This window comes from Mixophyes fleayi, chromosome 12 (genome assembly GCF_038048845.1).
Source record: "Mixophyes fleayi isolate aMixFle1 chromosome 12, aMixFle1.hap1, whole genome shotgun sequence".
Lineage (NCBI taxonomy): Eukaryota > Metazoa > Chordata > Amphibia > Anura > Limnodynastidae > Mixophyes > Mixophyes fleayi.
In genome coordinates this window covers 75,363,725-75,383,604 of record NC_134413.1, presented here as the reverse complement: position 1 = coordinate 75,383,604, position 19,880 = coordinate 75,363,725, and the positions used below count along the sequence as shown (strand labels likewise).

The 19,880-nt window shown below is 45.7% G+C and overlaps 2 protein-coding genes across 2 annotated transcripts; both read right to left on the bottom strand.

Annotated features, from left to right (window-relative positions):
* Nucleotides 1-934: 934 nt before the first annotated feature.
* On the bottom strand, nt 935-9,706 carry RAB25 (RAB25, member RAS oncogene family). The gene is made up of 5 exons (XM_075193147.1): nt 9,331-9,706; nt 4,720-4,915; nt 3,634-3,830; nt 3,137-3,217; nt 935-2,815 (listed from the first exon to the last, which is right to left on the bottom strand). Exons 1-5 carry the CDS (start codon nt 9,368-9,370, stop codon nt 2,679-2,681), a joined length of 651 nt encoding a protein of 216 aa, XP_075049248.1. The 5' UTR covers nt 9,371-9,706; the 3' UTR covers nt 935-2,678.
* Nucleotides 9,707-15,049: 5,343 nt separating this feature from the next.
* Nucleotides 15,050-19,582, bottom strand: LAMTOR2 (late endosomal/lysosomal adaptor, MAPK and MTOR activator 2). Its single transcript, XM_075192660.1, has 4 exons — nt 19,312-19,582; nt 17,276-17,438; nt 16,739-16,828; nt 15,050-15,600 (listed from the first exon to the last, which is right to left on the bottom strand). The coding sequence occupies exons 1-4, from the start codon at nt 19,473-19,475 to the stop codon at nt 15,544-15,546; spliced, it is 474 nt and encodes a 157-aa protein (XP_075048761.1). The 5' UTR covers nt 19,476-19,582; the 3' UTR covers nt 15,050-15,543.
* Nucleotides 19,583-19,880: the final 298 nt, after the last annotated feature.

Here is a 19,880-nt window from a genome sequence, read left to right as displayed (position 1 = left end):
GTGACAAACCTTTTCCAAAGATGTGTGGTTTTAGCTGTTCCCGGATAATGCCAGTATCTGTCATTCACCACCCTGGTGTGATTTATGCTCCTCAGTATGCAAAGCAAAACAGATTTCCCAAAATATGAACTATGAAGACATTTTCTTTGAAGTTCATATTTCTATATACTTGTATAGGCCTTCACATGCTTTCGTTGGCTGCAAGAATCTCACCTAGGCATATGGCTCTCTCTCTAATTCACACTTAATGGTTTTATGGTGTTTACACTACCTATTGAAAGGAAGTCAATTAGGAAGTGGAATACATGCTAAAACACAAAGGATGTCTGTGATCTACATATCTTAAGCAGGTCTCCTCACAAAAGGGTTTGCTTAACCTAATTACCTCTAACTGGGCTACTTGTTTCCTTTTTAAAAACATTTGGTCAAACATTTATCTGGGTTGAAAATCAGGTTCATTTATGTATCCATGCAATGTTTTATTTGGGCCCTGACATTCATTGTTCTATTTCATCATATCAGATTTACGGTCTCATCCTGACAACACCCATTACTTTGCCCTCTACAAAAATGTCTCCTTTATGACCAACTTGGAATGTTGGCATGTCTATAAAGAGACTGGGGATTGGGCAAAACTCGACTCAGCAGGGCAGATACCCCCCTGCCCCTCAGCCCAGCCTGCCACTGGGCATTAGGCTGGCATGGGCTATGTGTGTTGCTGTATATGGATAATGTTTTTCTTTTTGCAATATCAGACCCCGATAATTTTTAACTTTTTGTTGTACAACGCTACTCCCAATGGGTCAAGACACCCTTCTTTGGATACAATGTGAAATAAAAAAAAAATGCAAAAAAAGTTTAGGAGATTGTTACATGAAAATAAACAGATTACACAATAACTTCTGGAGGAATAACGTTACAAATATAACCGTGATATCGCTAACATTGTCTTTTTAATTGAACACAAGTACGAGGAATTATGTATCAGGAAACGTCTTAAAATCAGTGCAAATTGTTTGATATTCCGAGAGCCTGAAATGTGCAATTGCAATTAAAAAATGGTCATGAAAGCGTGGCAGCGAAGCGCCATATTTAAGTTTAAAGTCAGAGGACAATACCAGCCAATGTATCTCTTCATCGACGATCTTAATAGGAGTAGTTGCACACAGTGACCACAAGAGGTCACCAGAGAGTCATAGCATGTCACTGTACATAACAGTTGTAAAACAACAATACGTTCCCCCTACACTAATCCGTATAGCACATAAAGTGAAGAAAAAAAAAAAAAAGGCCTAATCCAAAACAATCATTGGCAAAATAAGTATGCATAAAATTGATCTCCAGACTTTACTGGTTAGTGCATATCCTACTGCACCTTTTGCTAAACATAAATTTACATAATTAGCGTAAATACAACAGGCAAAAGGGAGCTTTGTGTTGTGTCCTGGGACAAAAAAAAAAATACTAAGGCTATAAAACATACAAAAAAATAAAAACGCAAACACACACACATAGACAGAGGCTGGCAACAGCAATCAATGTATTTAGTAAAAGGGCGAATACGAGTAAATATAGTGTTTATAGCCTGCAGACGTCGCTGTTGCTGTCTAGAGAAAGAATTGATGGCTAAGGGGCTGATTTGCATAAGGGCTTTTGTTCGTTTTAGCTAAAACATCAAAGGGTCACGGCGGCTATCGCCGAAGATAATCTCGGCGTAAATTTCCCTGGAGATAGTTTCCCCAGGAAGAAGTCTATTTAACAACAAGTATCGCGACAGTACAAGTGCCATCGAAATACTTCTTCTGTTATGAACATCTTAGAGTGGAAGTAAGAGATGATTGTTAATTATTAAAAAAATAATAATAATTATGAAAAAAACGTGAGACATGCTGTAAATTAAAGATGTTCTATAAGTTTGTGGATAACTTTTCAATGACGATGGCCGAACCTTTGTTATAAATCAACCTCAACTGTCTGACTTGTGCAAATCCATTTAAAAGAACAATGCAAACCATTTATGTACACAGAAGAATTTATCCGTCTCTCCTATACTGCAAGTCAACTAAAATAAATCCTAATTAAAGAAGATCAGCATTCAAATTTGCAAAGCAAAAAAAAAAATCTATTGATCAGTAAATCAAACTTAATTTCAATAGCAAATTCAAAAGTGCAGAATGATAACAGCCAAATTGAACATCTTGTTTGTAGGCCTTATGGAGGGTTAAGAAGGGAACAAAGTTACATGTATGTGTTCTTCGTACGGCGCCCCGACTTCTGCTTCTAAACAAAGCGTCATGGAGGCAGCTGACGCGGTGAGGACTGAACTCTGCGGAAGGAACAGGATTTGGCAGAGTTGTTTGCAAACTGCATCGTGGTTCGTGCTTAGTCGATCTTACTGTCCATAGTTGATTCAAGAGGCGATGATCGTTTGTTGTGTCAAGTCGAAGAGCGGTTCTGGATTGTAAATTACTCATTTTCCAAATATAAGAAGGATTTCAAATTGGTGAAAGGCCACCAGGGGTATTACGATCATGAGTTGGATCGGCACCGAAGTTGGAACTCTCATTCATCTCTTGACCATGGAATTCCGCAAAGTACGTTTCCCGGTGGCCCGGTTGTCCTCAGTTGTCTCTCAGGCTCCGCTCGCAGTAGAGCGTTGGATGGTGGACTCCTGACGGTTAGATGTTTTGGCAGCAGGCTCTTTTGGTTTCCGTAGCTTGGCCTTGAGATTGGTTTGCGGGAACGTCGCTGGATAAGACCACGGTGCTCTCCTTTGGTACCACTCCTTTGCTCTTCAGAATCTTCTTGTGGATGTCTAGGAAATAAGAAGGGTTAGGTCAACCTTTCAATTTATCAGAGGGCGCACTGACTACGGCGCACTGACGTAATGTCATGCCCGCCACCGATGAAGTCCCAACATCCCTTGCCGTAAGACAATTTCCCCAAGATGTTGCATTGCGAGAGGCTTAGCACACAATTAGATTGACAGGAGGCTCTGGGAGAGGATAAAAGGGGTTCTAGGGAGGCAAAGACCAACAATGGCATCTCTACTGAACGGGGAACTCTGAAAGCGGACACTTAGTAGGCACAAACACATTAACGGTCCTATCTCATTACACGGTTCTCGACTTCTCACCTCTGAGAATGGTTTCAAACGCCAGTTCCACGTTGGTTGAGTCGAGCGCTGACGTTTCCATGAAGAGTAATCCATTAGTGTCTGTAATAGTGAAGGTACAGAAATTCATGAGAAGGAACTGGTTTCCTCATTCAGAATACGGATTAATTCTACTCTCATAGTATGGCCTAGCGACACAGCAAAACGGTGCCTGAGATCTGGTAGGACAACTATGGGATCATTTTGTAACGGTGAAACCCTTAAACTTCACGATGACTGTGATTGTGATGTAGAATCCTAAATTATTTTACAAGTTTAGAGTCCTAAATTGTTCTGTACGCTACGGACAGAGGGAACGCAGAGGATATTACAAGTCTGCCCTCCACCGTCCACGGTGCTAGAATAATTTAGGACTCTAAACTTTATGATCACCCCGCTTAAATAAATATAAAGCACCCGTTGCATACCGTACTCCCAGTATTTCTCTAATGATCGTGTCAGCGCCCCCTAGTGGTTACCTGCATACATCTTGGCTTCATCCGTAGGTACCTCCCGAGCTTCCTCCGTCAAGTCGCACTTGTTTCCAACCAGCATGACGACGATGCTGGCGTCCGCGTGGTCATACAGCTCCTTCAACCACCGGTCCACGCTCTCGTACGACTGGTGCTTGGTGATGTCATAGACCAAGAGAGCGCCAACGGCCCCCCTGTAGTACCTGAAAATAGGGCCCCCAAAGTCGTGAGACGTCTTCTCAGAGCACATGTCACCTACACACATTAGCGGCAGTCATTTCATGGGCTGTATCAAGGTTGGTGAGAAGGATGGCGCTAGCAAGTCTGCTTGCAGAGCTCCCCATGCAGTACAGTGCCATTGCTTGCCTTATTATAGCAGCAATCCTTTTATCTCCTCCCAAAGCTCTGCTGTCAATCAAATTGAGGCGTGATAAGCCTCTCACAGTACAATAGAGCGGGACCGTGGCCTATTGGGAGAGGCAGCAGATAGCTCCATGAGTTTGCTTGCACAAGGGGATAATATATAACTATGTTTAGTATATACTGTACATTATCCTGTACTAGGCTTTATTAGATTCAGAAAATGTTTGATTTTTAGCATTAATGTCCCTTTAACACTTATCAGTAATTGAAGTCAATCTAATCTGGCCAACCAAATTGTTCACAAACAAAAGAATTGGATTGGTTGCTGTTTTGCAGTCACAATTTTAAAACCAATTTTTTTTTTTTTAATAGCCCAGATCAAAATCTTGGTGTGTGAGGGAATTCTAGTCAGCTTCTGGATGAAGTATCTGAACAGAGATTGATTAGATAATTTTAAATGTGTTCATTCCAGGGGTATCGACATTGGTTATCAATCTGATCAGGAAGGTATGGGGGAGGGACATCTTGTATAAATGGTGCCGTGTGATTGGCTAGATGTGGCTTTGGGCCAATCATATCCCACCTCCTCCCAAGGTGTCATGAACCAATTAGAATTTACACTGGGGGGCCGGAGATACTTTTTTTAAAAGTGACAGGTCTGTGTCAAAGACCCAACGCATTCTCTATTTATATTTCAGAATAAAAATGTGTCTTTACAATGAGACTTACGCTGATGTAATGGCTCGATACCGCTCCAATCCGGCTGTGTCCCAAATCTGTGCCTTCACCAAATGACCGTCCAGCATCAGCGTGCGGGTGGAGAACTCCACCCCTATCGTGGTACGACTGTCATGGTTGAACTCGTTCCGGGTAAAGCGGGAGAGGAGGTTGGTTTTACCCACCCCGGATTCTCCGATCTCAACCACTGTGGGGAAAAAAAACACACAAAGTCGGCAGATGGTTAAAAACCACAGAAATCATTAACTGGTGCTATATAAATAACTAATAATAATATAATAATCCTAAACATTGTCAAACCCAACAAAAATATAATTAATTTGACAGTAATTCTGTATGTGACCAGCAGGTAGCACTGTTGACATTTAAACAACCAGGTGTAAGGGAATATGTGCTGTTACCCTTAGCAACCAATCAGATTCTAGCTCACTCGTTTATAGTATACTAGAAAATGAATGCAAACATTTGATTGGTGGGTATGGTTTACAGCAGCTTTTTATAATTGCCCCAGTCTTTGAGCTGTAGACCACACCCATTAGGGTTGCCCATTCCCATGATTGAAGTATTTAGTAATTGCATACAGCAGCAAGTGTTTTATCTGCTTAATGTGCAATAACTGGTGATTATTGTGTTATTTATCCAGCAGATACAGCGTTGTTTTATGTTTAATGGGAATATTCAGACGCTGGTTGAGTCACCTGTGAACCAGCAGGTTATTCATTAATAATCTATATTCTGAAGCCCCACCTGAATCTTGCAGACAATAAGGCAGATATGTGTCATTCTATATAGAGTCTCCCACACAGGTTTAGTTTGTGCTGTGACATGTTTTAAGACACACACACACCCCTCTGTCTTATTCCCTCAATCATCTGTCATGAACCGGGGTAGCCTCCCAACCGGGCCAAGGGAACCTGTGAGGAAGTATGATGTGTGGCAGAAAATGCTGGGATTTGTAGTTCTACATCCGTGGCAGAGCCTCAGGTTAGCTCTTATCTGCTCCCAGCCAAAGCGTGGCTCCCCAGGGCGTTCTGGAACTATGACAAGGCATTCTGGGATATGTAGTCCAACAAACAGCTTCAGAACCTCTGTGTAGCTCTCTGATCCCAACATTTAATTCTTAGTGGCCGATGCAATTCGGCCACGTTAGTGTAGGAATAACGCGGCCCCGAGCATTAAAATGACCCTACTAACGGCGACACTGCGCACTTTTATCGTAGTAACGGTAATGGCGCCAATTGAATCGGCCCCTTACGGTCTGTTCTGATACAGGATGAACTGCGAGTTCGTTTAAAGTGTTTAGAATACGGTGAAACTATATTGCGAGCCGTTCGGGTGCCTTTGAGGGTCAGAGAACCTATTGTGTTCGGTCTTCAAAACTGGTTACACACGGATGAAGCTGGCAGCCCAAATAACTTTATCTGCACTTATCTTTACAGGACAAAGTTTATAGGTAAAGTTGAGTTTGTAGGTAAATTTCGTCAGCAAACTCGGGATTCTGATCACAATCTGGGAGCTGGGAGAGTAGGTCGTGTGTCGCTGTGCCTCATACTGCAGAAAATTATCACTATTTACACTTAAATATAGGAGACCAGAGGGTATATTTACTAAGGCAAAAACCAGATGGGCGTTGTCTTTAATAAAATTGTCATTTTAATAAATGGCGGCAAAGCGCAGAGAAAATTAAATATAGTCCAGGTTTCTATTCTGCAACAGGTACATCGTCTCACGCTACAAACCAGCTCAGGATAGATCTGTTAAATCCAAGATGAAAAAAAAATAATACAACATTTACCTGCAACAACAGAAGGGCTAGGTGTGGCAAATGATCGGCTATTTAATTGTGTGCTTTAGGTGTTTATACAGTTTATCCACTTCTAGACGGGCGTCACATGTGTCCTACTAACCCGGGATACTTGATTGAGTTTACCGAGCATAGTTTTGTTTATAACACACATCTATGCGGCTTTAGGCTTAAAGGGCGAGCAATGAGTCGCAGAGTTCGATTCCCAGCCATGGCCTTATCGGTGTGGAGTTTGTATGTTCTACCCGTGTTTAGATGGGGATGTTATTGTTTCCTCCCACAAAAACATACAAGTAGGTTCATTGACTGCTGACAAAAATTAACCCTAGTCTGTCTGGGTTCGGTTTTATTAAACCACTTTCCGCTCTGTTGTTCCCATAAAGGAAAACGTAACAAAGACTGTTGTAGCTATCACCAGACTTTACGCACATTACCGGTTCAGGACCTCAAATGTTTTATTTCCACGTGCACACAGAAAGCATCCCCAGCTACCGTGCCCTGCGCCATCACAAAGATGGCGTGGAACTAGAAATCCCAGCACGCTAAGGCATATTGTTCCGCAATAGTGTTAGAGAGGCGTGGAAGGGAGGGGAGGGGCGCGGTGTTTGGGCAGTGGCCCATTAAAAATGTCAAACTACACCTCTGCACAGACATGACATCATTGCTCGGTAGTAATGGCTTATGGCTGTTGGTTTAGCAGTCAATCAGGGAACGTGCAGAACAATCAGGGAACTTACAGAACAGACAATTACGGAAAGTGCAGAACGGACAGTCAGAGAACGCGCAGAACGGACAATCAAGGAATGCGCAGAACGGTCAATCAGGAACGAACAGAACGGACAATCGGGAGAAGCACAGAACGGACAATCAGGAACGTACAGAATGGACAATCAGGAACGTACAGAACGGACAATCAGGGAACGAACAGAACGGACAATCAGGAACGAACAGAACGGACAATCAGGGAACGAACAGAACGGACAATCAGGAACGAACAGAACGGACAATCAGGGAACGAACAGAACGGACAATCGAGAGAGCACAGAACGGACAATCAGGGAACGAACAGAACGGACAATCAGGGAACGAACAGAACGGACAATCGAGAGAGCACAGAACGGACAATCAGGGAACGTACAGAACGGACAATCAGGGAACGAACAGAACGGACAATCAGGAACGAACAGAACGGACAATCAGGAACGAACAGAACGGACAATCAGGAACGAACAGAACGGACAATCGAGAGAGCACAGAACGGACAATCAGGGAACGAACAGAACGGACAATCAGGAACGTACAGAACGGACAATCAGGAACGTACAGAACGGACAATCGTGAACGTACAGAACGGACAATCAGGAACGGACAATCGTGAACGTACAGAACGGACAGTCAGGGAACGTACAGAACAGACAATCAGGAACATACAGAACGGACAATCGTGAACGTACAGAACGGACAATCAGGAACATACAGAACGGACAATCGTGAACGTACAGAACGGACATTCAGGGAAGGAACAGAACGGACAATCAGGAACGTACAGAATGGACAATCAGGGAACGCACAGGACGGACAATCAGGGAATGTGCAAAACGGACAATCAGGAACTTGCAGAACGGACAATAAGGAACGTACAGAACGGACAATCAAGGAACGCGCAGAACGTTCAATCAGGAACGCGCAGAACGGTCAATCAGGGAACGCACAAAAAGGACAATCAGGAACTTGCAGAACGGACAATCAGGAACGTACAGAACGGTCAATCAGGAAGGCGCAGAACGGTCAATCAGGGAACGCACAAAAAGGACAATCAGGAACGCGCAGAACGGTCAATCAGGAACACGCAGAACGGTCAATCAGGAACGTACAGAACAGACAGTCAGGAACGTACAGAACGGACAATCAGGAACGCGCAGAACGGTCAATCAGGAACACGCAGAACGGTCAATCAGGAACTTACAGAACAGACAGTCAGGAACGAACAGAACGGACAATCAGAAACGAACAGAACGGACAATCAGGAACGTACAGAACGGACAATCAGGAATGTACAGAACGGTCAATCAGGAATGTACAGAACGGACAATCAGGAACATACAGAACGGACAATCGTGAACGAACAGAACGGACAATCAGGAACGTACAGAACGGACAATCAGGGAACGCACAGAACGGACAATCAGGGAACGCACAGAACGGACAATCAGGGAATGCGCAAAACGGACAATCAGGAACTTGCAGAATGGACAATCAGGAACGTACAGAACGGACAATCAAGGAACGCGCAGAACGGACAATCAGGAACGTACATAACGAACAATCAGGGAACATAGAGAACAGACAATCAGGAACGTACAGAAGGGACAATCGGGGAACGTCCAGAACAGATAATCAGGGAACAGGCAGAACAGGCATTCAGGGTATATTGCCTGGAAACCAACATTCCTAACATTGTAGACCAGTATCCCATCAAAGAAAAAAATAATTCCTAGAGGCTTGATCTAAACTGGATAAAGTTGTTGTTTTTTTTTTCAATGATCTAAACCAGGCCTGGCCAACCTGTGGTGTGAAACTACAAACCCCAGCGGGCTTTGCATGCAGATAGCCAGCCGATATCTGCCAAGGCATGCTGGGACTTGTAGTTTCACAACACCTGGAGAGCCCCCGATTGCCCAGGCCTGGTATAAACACTGAGACTTTGGGCCTGCTGCCACCAATCTCTTCCTGAAGCCCTCGCCAGCAGTGCCCTGGTTATCAGCAGGTGTGTCCCGTGGGGCGGCAGGTGGCCTTACCTTTGAACACCAAGTTATAGTCCTCCTCTTGCGACTTCATGGTTGTTTCCTGCACATCGATCTCTGGTGGATGTCTTGTCCCTCTGCTGCGTCTACCTGTTACCTGGTTAATCCCAGTTATGCGGGGAGCAGCGATCACCCTCCTGCCACTTATCACCGTCCCCGTCCGAGCTGCAGGTGTCAGAGAGGATTCCTGGCATACCTGGGGCACTAACTGGAGGGCAGGTGGAGCCAGGCGTTGTGAAGTGACTCAGTGGGCGTGACGCTGGCTTCCCTGTCAGGCTGCTGAGAGCAATTAGGTGTCACCTTTCAGGCTGAACAGGTAATGCTGACTTCTCTGGGCCTGTGATTACCTGAGTGAAGCACCCGTCAGGCTACACATTAACCACATCCCTGCTAGAACCCACCGCAGTAATGCTGGATATAGGCAGCCAAGCCAGTGGGCGTGACCAGCATGCATGGGGGCGTGGCTATAATTTTAGGCAGTGCTTGGCTGCTCTCCGACTCTTCCTATCCCCATAATATACACGGGCAATGCTGCGTGCACTACTGTTAGGTGCACACAGCTCTCCCTTTTCAAGCAGAGCCGTGTAAAATGGGGGCAGAGTCCAGACACCTCAATTATACAGTGCCCCAGACTTGGAGGGGGTTTCCAGGCACTAGGAAACCCCCCCTTTCCTCGGTTTGCCTATGCCAAGCATTACAAATCAGACAGACTGCTCTGAGGTCACTGGTTGTAGGCTGTGTCCAATGTATAATCACAAGGTTGTATATGTTAATCGAACTAGAGTGCAATCACAGTAGGAACTTTTAGGGGACGCTCACCATTGAGTAAATTAGAGCCGTCCGAAATGCAGACGTAAAACGAGTGTCCCGCGAAACTGGCGCCGTCACTGGTTCATTTCGGCTCGCAAATATGTTAAGGTACGTGCACCTCAAAATAAACGCATAGATGTGTCCGAATGAAGATATGGTTACAGCGCTTTTAACTTTAAGGGCCGGGTTCATCTTCGGTGCCGTATCCTGCGTGAAATATCTCTGCGCACGGTCAGGGACGGGCCATACACCGATGAACGCAACTGCGTTCTATTCATGTCCGAACGCAGTTTACACTTAGCACCGCCTACGAGTTGAACACCGGAACGGGGGGAGGGAAGTTGCGGACGGATGCTGGCGGTGTGCAGCGAAGGATGTGGCTGGTTCAAGTCCTGCGTTTCTCGCAAGTCCCCCTGGTGTCAGCCGTATCATTTGCAACAGCTCCGGGGCAGCCGTCAGTGCTGACTGATAGTGATGACTGACACGGAATAGTCTTTCTTTTTAAAAGCTACACATATGCGTGGCGCTACGTAGCACGGATTATGTGTATGCCACGAAGATAGACCATAAAAACGCCCAGTACGTACTAATATTGCATATTAATGGTTGGCAAAGGAGTGTCTAAAATTGGGATAGAAATACAATTTAGAGTAATCTGTGCTTCCCAAATAACTGAATACGTCTCTCCAGCTTTTGTTTATCACTGGGACAGTTTTTTTTTCTAGTAGAACAACACAAGAAGACTTTTTCACAGTCTTTTCAGCAAAAGAATGTAGTTATCAAGGTGATACCGTCCCCCTACTTCAGCTCAGGACAAATACTTCATCAGCATGCAATATCCTGTGTCACAGTATGACACAAACATGCCGTAGGGACCCTACCTCATAACTACATTAACACCCTTTTCCTCTAAGCAGTAGCAATGTCATAGTTGTACTTAGCATGCTTCTTAAGGAGACCTTAAAAAAAGGCCTAGACAGTTTTAGCTGTCAACGTAATGGTAATAAAAATTTGCCCGGAGCTCAGTAATTGTCAAGGGTGCAGTATTGGATAATAAGAACATATCCATTTTTATTACAACAAAACTCCTTTCTCAGTCCATGTGTTGTATATGAGCAACATACAGTGAAGCCGCTAAGATGGCAAAAGCAGAGAATTTATTTAATCTATGTCCAATGTGGGTTCTGGAATGCCGTTCACTGCATAAAGCCTTGTGTTCTATATATGTATGTGGCTGTGGTGCTGGGGTGTGTTCCCCATAGCTACAAATAAGAGCTTACACTCTAATCCGTTCCCCGGCTGTCCTGTGTTGAACCCAGCATCTCTGTGTCAACGCTCTGCCCGCTGCCCCCCAGTCCTGCCCCAATGTACGCTTTCAGGAGGAACCAGCCATACCGACCACCCAGAATTAATCAGCTTTGAGTGCTGGTGTAGGAGCCCGGTGATGTCAGCGGCTGCTCTCTTACAACAAGAGCGCAGTTGGCGCTCAAAGTCAGTGAGTGTTTGGTGTCTCCGAGAACACCAGTAGGATTGGTCAGTAACAGACGGTTACTGATGGTGAGATGCAGGGTCGCCATCAGGGGGTTAAGGCCAGTACTGCTGTGAGGGGCCCGGACAGACCTCTGTCCAGGCTCCCTGGACTGTCTGGGCCCCTCAGTTTAACCGACCGTGCTGCCCCTTCTTCCCTGCGATGCAGCAGCTCCGCTTCCCAGGCTCTGATAGGCTGGGAGCGTGGCGCGGTGACGTCATCACTGCCCGCCGCGCTCCCAGTGTATCAGTGACCGAGAGCTGCAGCATCGTGGAGGAGAAGGTAAGGTGATTAGGTACTCATTTTTGGGGGGGAGAGAGCCTGGTGGGGAGAGGGGGACATTAACCACGGGGGTGGGGGAGAAAGGGACTGTGGGGGAGGGCATGAACTGTGATTGGGGGGAGGGGAGGGGGACCTTAACTGCGATTGGAGGGGAGAGGGGGACATTAACTGCGATTGGGGGAGGGGAGAGGGGGACCTTAGCTGTGAATAGGGGGGAGAGAGGGGAACCTTAGCTGTGATTAGGGGGGAGAGAGGGGAACCTTAGCTGTGATCAGGGGGGGAAAGAGGGGAACCTTAACTGTGATTGGGGATGGAGAGGGACCCTAACTGTGATTGTGGGGAGGGGAGAGGGGGACATTTACTGTGATGCGGGAGTGGGGGGAACATTTACTGTGATGAGGGATAGGGGGCGCAGGTATGGCGAAGAGGGAGGGGAGCACATGTATGGTGAGGGGGGGGGGGGCCTGCCAGATTAATTAGTACTGGGCCCCACAGTTTCTGATGGCGGCCCTAGTGACAGGGAACCCCCAAATAAACTGCTGAGAGATAAGAGTGGCACAGTAAGCCCATCGCATCACAACATTTAGTAAAAGGTGTTTAGCTGTGTTTTCCTGGTTAGAGTAAACTGACTCAGCTCCCGAGCCCGGCTGCAGTACACTCTCCCAGGACGCTTCCTCGTAAAGCCTCTGTGTCAGCGGAGACGTACGACGGAGCCATCTGGGAGCGAGTGAAGCACATTACGCAACTTGACTCTGCAGCTCAGTCAGGTTATCTTATCTAGCGAACTCCTGGGCAAACGGGGTCATGCACAAGGCTCTATGCGATGTATAAATACAATGGGATCTCGCCGACGGGCTCTCTTTAAATGTATTCAGGCATTCGGTTCCTCCAGGACAGGAAATGGCGCATCCGTGAGTGGTCAAGGTACAATGAACAAATAATGTCTTTCTGGTTTGCGGCCAAAACAAAACTAACACGATGCAAAACGCTGACGACTTTATTTCATCCAGGAGTTATCAGAGGCACAGGGAGCTGACGTATAGTTATACAACGGGTAACATATAGCAATGCCGACAGCAGCGGAGAGGTGATGGCACCTATTGCAACAATGGTCATGATTAGATATCATGGCACCATGCATGTATTGCAGGAAATTAAGACTTTATATCAACTCACTAAAAATAAGTAATAAGGGTAGATTTATCACACCCTCTGAAAGGGAAAAGTGGAGGTGTTGCCCATAGCAACCAATCAGATTCTAGCTGTCAGGTTCTACTACATTCTAGAACAGGATAGCTAGAATCTGATTGGTTGCTATGGGCAACACCTCCTCTTTTCCCTTTCACAAGGTTTGATAAATCTACCCCTTAGCCTGTCAGTTCCCCAGGAACTAATGACATCACTAAAGCATGAGATGAACCGATAGGCTGCCTTATTCTGGACATTGGCTAAGCTCACAAAGCGGCTGACTCCAGCATTGGATGGCAACAGGCACACACTAGGCGTATTAAGTTTTATCGAAAGATACCACCATGCTTTAAATGTTTTATTAAAGGGATTGCAATATTTGCAACTGCCCCTGGTAGTGGGCAGTTATGTTGTAGGATAAGCTAATTATCGTTAGAACGTAGACTATTTAGAACCAGTAACTAAAAATTGTAATACCGGCCACTGAATAGAACAGAACAACCTGAATAGTGTAGATCGAAGGGCATCCTGTAGTCCCAGGATGCTTTGGGAACAACAAACAAGATAATATGTTGGCCGTCTTTGACAGTATTAAGACTTCTTTTAAGACCTGACGAGCCATAATTTCCTCATTTTGACCCAGAAGAAGCTTAGTTTTGCAATCGAGACTCCTATGGGTGCACAAATCAACCAATCACGAGGGTGCGAACTCAACTGTATTTTGTAACCAAGATTCATGACCCACTGGTCTGACGTACAAAATTTTAAAGCGCTATGGAATTTGCTGGCGCTAAATGTTGATGATGATGATGAAAAGCCAGACCTAAGCCTCACATGAACACCTTAATTCCCCCTTTTATTCCTGTTTAAAACCAGAACCCTCTTAAAGCAGAATAGTAATGTATTTAAATAAATAGGGTAGTGGGGAATTAACTCTAGGAGCACCTTCCTAGGCTTTACGATCTTGTTGAACAAAACGGTACACTAGGGGTTTAGGAATGCACCTAAACTTTTTGGAGTATACTATATTTCTGGCGTTCTCACTAGATCCTGGAGACTTTAGTCTTAATGACATTTTCTGTACCCACATGAACTTCGTTTCCTTCTATTCCATCACCATTGTTCTCCTTACTGCATTGACCGAATTATCTTTTTCTTCAAGGTGAAAGAAGAAATATCAGAATACAGCACAGACATCGCTGGCTAGCCGTTTCCTCCAGCAGGGCTTACTGGCAGGCAGACTTGGCATGGAAGCCCCAGAGAGAAAGGTAAGCTTTCAAAATCATCAGCACATCTTACCACCGGGTACTACAACTTGTTTATCATTTATTTTTCTTGTTAACATGCAGACGCTTTCCACCATGGTGTGGCAGAAAGAAATCACACCCTGTTCAGAGTGAACTATTTATTTTAACATTTTGGGGTAGGTATTTTGTTTCCTCCATCTACCACCATAGGGAAGAGAATGACAAATATTCCTCAGCAGCAGGCACACTCAAAGGCTCATTTTGAAATGAAGAGGCGCCTCCTTGTGGCCAGACCAGGTGACTGCAGGGCTGCGAAACTGCAATCGGGAAGCAAAGTTGTCATTGTAAATCTAACAACTCTATCTTTACTCTACTAGAAATCGCTCTGGTTGGTTTTGCGTCATGGGTGGACTTTAAACTTCCTCCATCACACCCCAAGGATACAGCTTGTGATCAACGTTTTATTATATTACAGCTGTTACATGAAACCAATCTAGGCGGATGTGTTAAGAATCCCGACAGACCTTTGCTCCTTGAAAATATTTGTGATATTTGTTCACGACCTTTCACCTTCAGTGAGGTCATTAGAATGAATCCATTCACTAGAACTAGAGATTAGCGAGCTAAGTAAAGCTGGGTACACACTACACACATTACATTTTTTTTTAAATTATATTTTATTATTACACTCTTTATTTTTCAGTATTTTTCGTAGTACTCAGGTGTCATCGTCTCCACCGATAAATCAATGGAAAGGTTTGGGCAGCGACTAAAAGCTCTCCGCAGGCAACAAAGGAAGGGCGTTAGGACAAAACAAGACAATATACAAAACACGACCACTGCGGCGATGAAACGGTCGGCGATGCTCCATCCAAATTTATCATTTGGTTACATAACTTCTTTGTTAATTGACAAATTTAGATGTTCACTGAAATTCAGACTTCGTTTGGTGTAAAACAGAGATAATTTATAACGATATAGCGCTTGTAACATGGGAACCGGAGCAGGATGGAACGGCACTTGCAGAAGCACTTATTCACAACGTTGCATCAGGTGAAAGGGATTGTGGGAGCTCTCGGGGTGTCAACATTGAGTATCTGCAAGCTTGGGTGCGTGTTGGGTGAGCAGTCCACAGTAACAATCCTCGTTCACTTAACACGCGGAGACCTGGTTAAGTGGTTCCTCCAGGTAATGAACTAGAGCTTGGGCCTAGTAAATTAGAAAGAGAACAATTAAACACTGGAAAAAAAACAAAAAACATCGGGGCAGCACGGTGGCTCAGTGGTTAGCACTTCTGCCTCACAGCACCGGGGTCATGAGTTCGATTTACGACCATGGCCTTATCTGTGTGGAGTTTGTATGTTCTCCCCGTGTTTGCGTGGGTTTCCTCCGGGTGCTCCGGTTTCCTCCCACACGCCAAAAACATACTGGTAGGTTAATTGGCTGCTATTAAAATTGACCCTAGTCTCTCTCTCTCTGTCTATGTTAGGAAATTTAGACTGTAAGCTCCAATGGGGCAGGGACTGATGTGAGTGACTTCTCTGTACAGCGCTGCGGAATTAGTGGCGCTATATAAATAAATGGTGATGATGATGTTGGTGATGTTCTGTGCTTTTAAAATGTAGAATAATGGCTCGTCTTGAGTGTTACAAAAAAAAAAACAAACAAAGTAATCGGTCAAGGTAATGTTATATTGATTTGAAAGCACTGTGTCTCTACAAGAACCTGGCATATACATCGGTCAAGCCTCTCCAGGTTATATCTCTTGCTCTATTCGCTCAACAGGGAAAATTTAATCGAGCTTGAAGCCTGGCGTGATATTACAAGCCTAATATCCCGCAGATCACGTGGGGTTCCAACGGGAGTCCGCTAGTAATTGAATTAGCCTTGAGTCTGCCGCAGAAGCTCTCGACTAACCACTGACAATATAGCAAATTGTTCTGGCAGACAATTAATAGTGACGTTGGGGTAAGGTTGAACAGCTATAAACATAATAAAAGCCACTCAACAATTGGTCATGCCAATTAAGGACAGAAAAAAGATAATGTATAAATATTATATTCATATATTTATATCTTTTCTAGGTTTCTCAGAGTTCTCTGGTCCACCGATTATCACCTTTCCTTAAAGGCCGATACAGAGAGGTGACTGTTTAAGCCTGGCCAACCTGTGGCACTTCAGGTGTTGTGAAACTACAAGCCCCAGCATGCTTTGCCAGTCGATAGCTTGCAGGGCATCCTGGGACTTGTTAGTTTCACAACAACTGGAGAGCCACAGGTTGGCCAAGGCCTGGTTTATGGGATAATGCGCCCTCTACTGTAACTTATTGGTATTTCAGATCACTTACCTTTGCCTTCAGCATGCCAAATCCGACAGTCTCTTTGGCATACATACACAGCAGCAGGTTGGACACTCTTGTAATCGCAACGCGGCCTTCCTGCGGGACAGCAACAAGAAAGGTTAACGAGCGTCCAATTAACGTCCTAGAGAGCTGCGCAAAGTATTTAAACATGTAATGCCACGTACGTGATTTTCTCAGGTTACAGAGGGTGGGTGATCAACATCATTGTAACGATAGCTTATGAATTATATTTTAAGCTTTAAAATCTATCCAATAACTGCAAAGGACTTTAGAGTATTGTAGAAAATATAGAAAGACTATTGGTATTAACCATTTCCCCGTGTTTTTTTTTTCTTTTTCAGGCTGATGTTTGTGATTCTGGACACCATGGCAACCACAGTCACATTACATATGATGCAATGAGCAAAGAGGCTTTGGAAAGCCCCTCTGAGCTCTGTCTGTACTGTGACATCCTCCTTTTCCCCTCCTCTGCCATCACATGACTTCCTGAGAGCTGTGAACCTGTGCCTGAGTGATACCTACCATACAGTCCATAAGGATGAATTTAAGATTGTCTTCGTTGAAGGCCTGATGTCCATTTTTATCGTAGGCAGCCCAAATGTTGCTAGCAATAGCAGCTGTAACTCTGGCATCTGTGTCACCATAACCAGAATATGCAAGTAGAGAGCCTTCATTGTTCAGGAGCCTGAGGGGGAGGGAAGAGAAGAGAGAACTGAACAATCATCTCCGGGCACTGTATATTCGCTCCCCGAGACTAGACATCGTCTCTCCGTGCAACACATCAGAAACTAACTATGCAAAATAGCAGTTATTAGATCAATAATTTGCATTTGCTCCCATTACCCAATCTGGTGTAGAGATTTAGCAAAAATGTTTTCATTGCTCCTCCTAAATCTGACCCGCATGGCCCCGGGGGCTCCTGAATCTGCCTCTCCCTCCGTGGCGAAGAGACAAACAGCCATCAGAGTCTAAGGCAGTGCTGGCTAACCTGTGACACTCCAGATGTTTGTGAAACTACAAGTCCCAGCATGCTTTGCCAATATATAGCAGCTTATTGCTGGAAGGGTATGCTGGGACTTGTAGTTTCACAACACCTGGAGTGTCACAGGTTAGCCAACACTGGCCTAAGGACCATCTTCCACAGCTTCTGATGTACTACTGCATTGTAATGGAACGTAAATAATTAGGTGTTACTTCACAGTGCAACAATGGTCAGTTTCTGCTTTTAGCGCTTATTTTTAACATGCAATAAACTGGGCTGAATTAGTTTATTTTAAAGACGACAGTGAGGCCAATTACATAAAACAGCTCTGGTTTGCAGGTAGATAGCTACACTTCTATCTCAGTATCAGCAAGCCCCTTGAGAGACCTCACTCAGATTGAGACCCTCAATGTATAACTTATCACTATACAATTTACACGCATCAGGATCCGGTAGGTTTCATTCCAGTTTAACAGGCTCCTAATAACACCAGATGAACCATTGATATGATCCATTATAGATGAACCATTGATTTGATCCTGGACATTGTGTTTTTAATGCCGGTCTCCGGTTCTTTTGATCCCATTTCTGATTGTAACAGTCCAACTGGGTGTTTCTCAACCTAGTCCTGGGATTGTACCCCTCCAACTCTTAGCCTTAGTAGCAGTAGGACGGTGCCCTGTGGCCCCTCTCACCAACTTTATCCTTAGTAGCAGTAGGCCGGTGCCCTGTGGCCCCTCTCACCCCCCCACTTTATCCTTAGTAGCAGTAGGCCGGTGCCCTGTGGCCCCTCTCACCCCCCCACTTTATCCTTAGTAGCAGTAGGCCGGTGCCCTGTGACCCCTCTCACCAACCCCCCACTGTATCCTTAGTAGCAGTAGGCCGGTGCCCTGTGGCCCCTCTCACCCCCACCCCACACTTTTATCCCTAGTAGCAGTAGGGCGGTGCCCTGTGGCCCCTCTCACCCACACTTTTATCCTTAGTAGCAGTAGGGCGGTGCCCTGTGGCCCCTCTCACCAACCCCCCACTGTATCCTTAGTAGCAGTAGGCCGGTGCCCTGTGGCCCCTCTCACCCCCCCACTTTATCCTTAGTAGCAGTAGGCCGGTGCCCTGTGACCCCTCTCACCAACCCCCCACTGTATCCTTAGTAGCAGTAGGCCGGTGCCCTGTGGCCCCTCTCACCCCCACCCCACACTTTTATCCTTAGTAGCAGTAGGGCGGTGCCCTGTGGCCCCTCTCACCCACACTTTTATCCTTAGTAGCAGTAGGGCGGTGCCCTGTGGCCCCTCTCACCAACCCCCCACTGTATCCTTAGTAGCAGTAAGCCGGTGCCCTGTGGCCCCTCTCACCCCCACCCCACACTTTATCCTTAGTAGCAGTAGGGCGGTGCCCTGTGGCCCCTCTCACCCCCCTCCTCCTCCCCTTTACCCTTACTAGCAGTAGGCCTGTGCTAATCTGTAAGTATCTAACAACAAGTGAGGTTTATATAAGGAAAGGAACTTGGAGAAGCAGATGCAGTGTAACATGGAGCTGCCTGCAGACACCCTGGTAGGGGGAGAGGGGGCCTCATACTCACAGAGTGCTCTGCACACCACCAGTGTTGGCCTGGCTCAGCACCTGGGTCAGAGCTTTGGGCCGCAACATAATAATCCCCCTGCAACAAGTCCACCCGAGCTGCTGCTTCTCCTCCTTCTTCTTCCTGGCTGCCTCATGTGACCTGACTCCGCCCGCGCACAGCATGCCGGGAAATGTAGTCCGTAGCTCGGAAATAAACAAAAACAAACGCGTTATGGGTCAACGCCGTGAATAAATGAAACCAGTTCGTCGCCCTCACGGCAGAGCCTCCTGAGGTTAATATTAAGAAGCCCTGAAATGGTGAATTGCCGTAGTGCGTGATATGCATGAAATGGCCGGAGGCTTGTGTTACCATGGTAACGGACAAGGCCCCATGCGTGTCACGCCTCAGTTCCCATCTGCAGGCGAAGAGCGATTGGTTGTTTTGTGTTACCATGGAGATAGGATCCAGGATGCGTTTCAAGCCTCTACACGGAACTACACGCTGATTGGCGGAGAGAGGTCAGGTGCTGAGGGGAATGACGAGGCAGAGCTGGGCATAGCGTAGCCTGCACTGAGTCATCCGAGCCG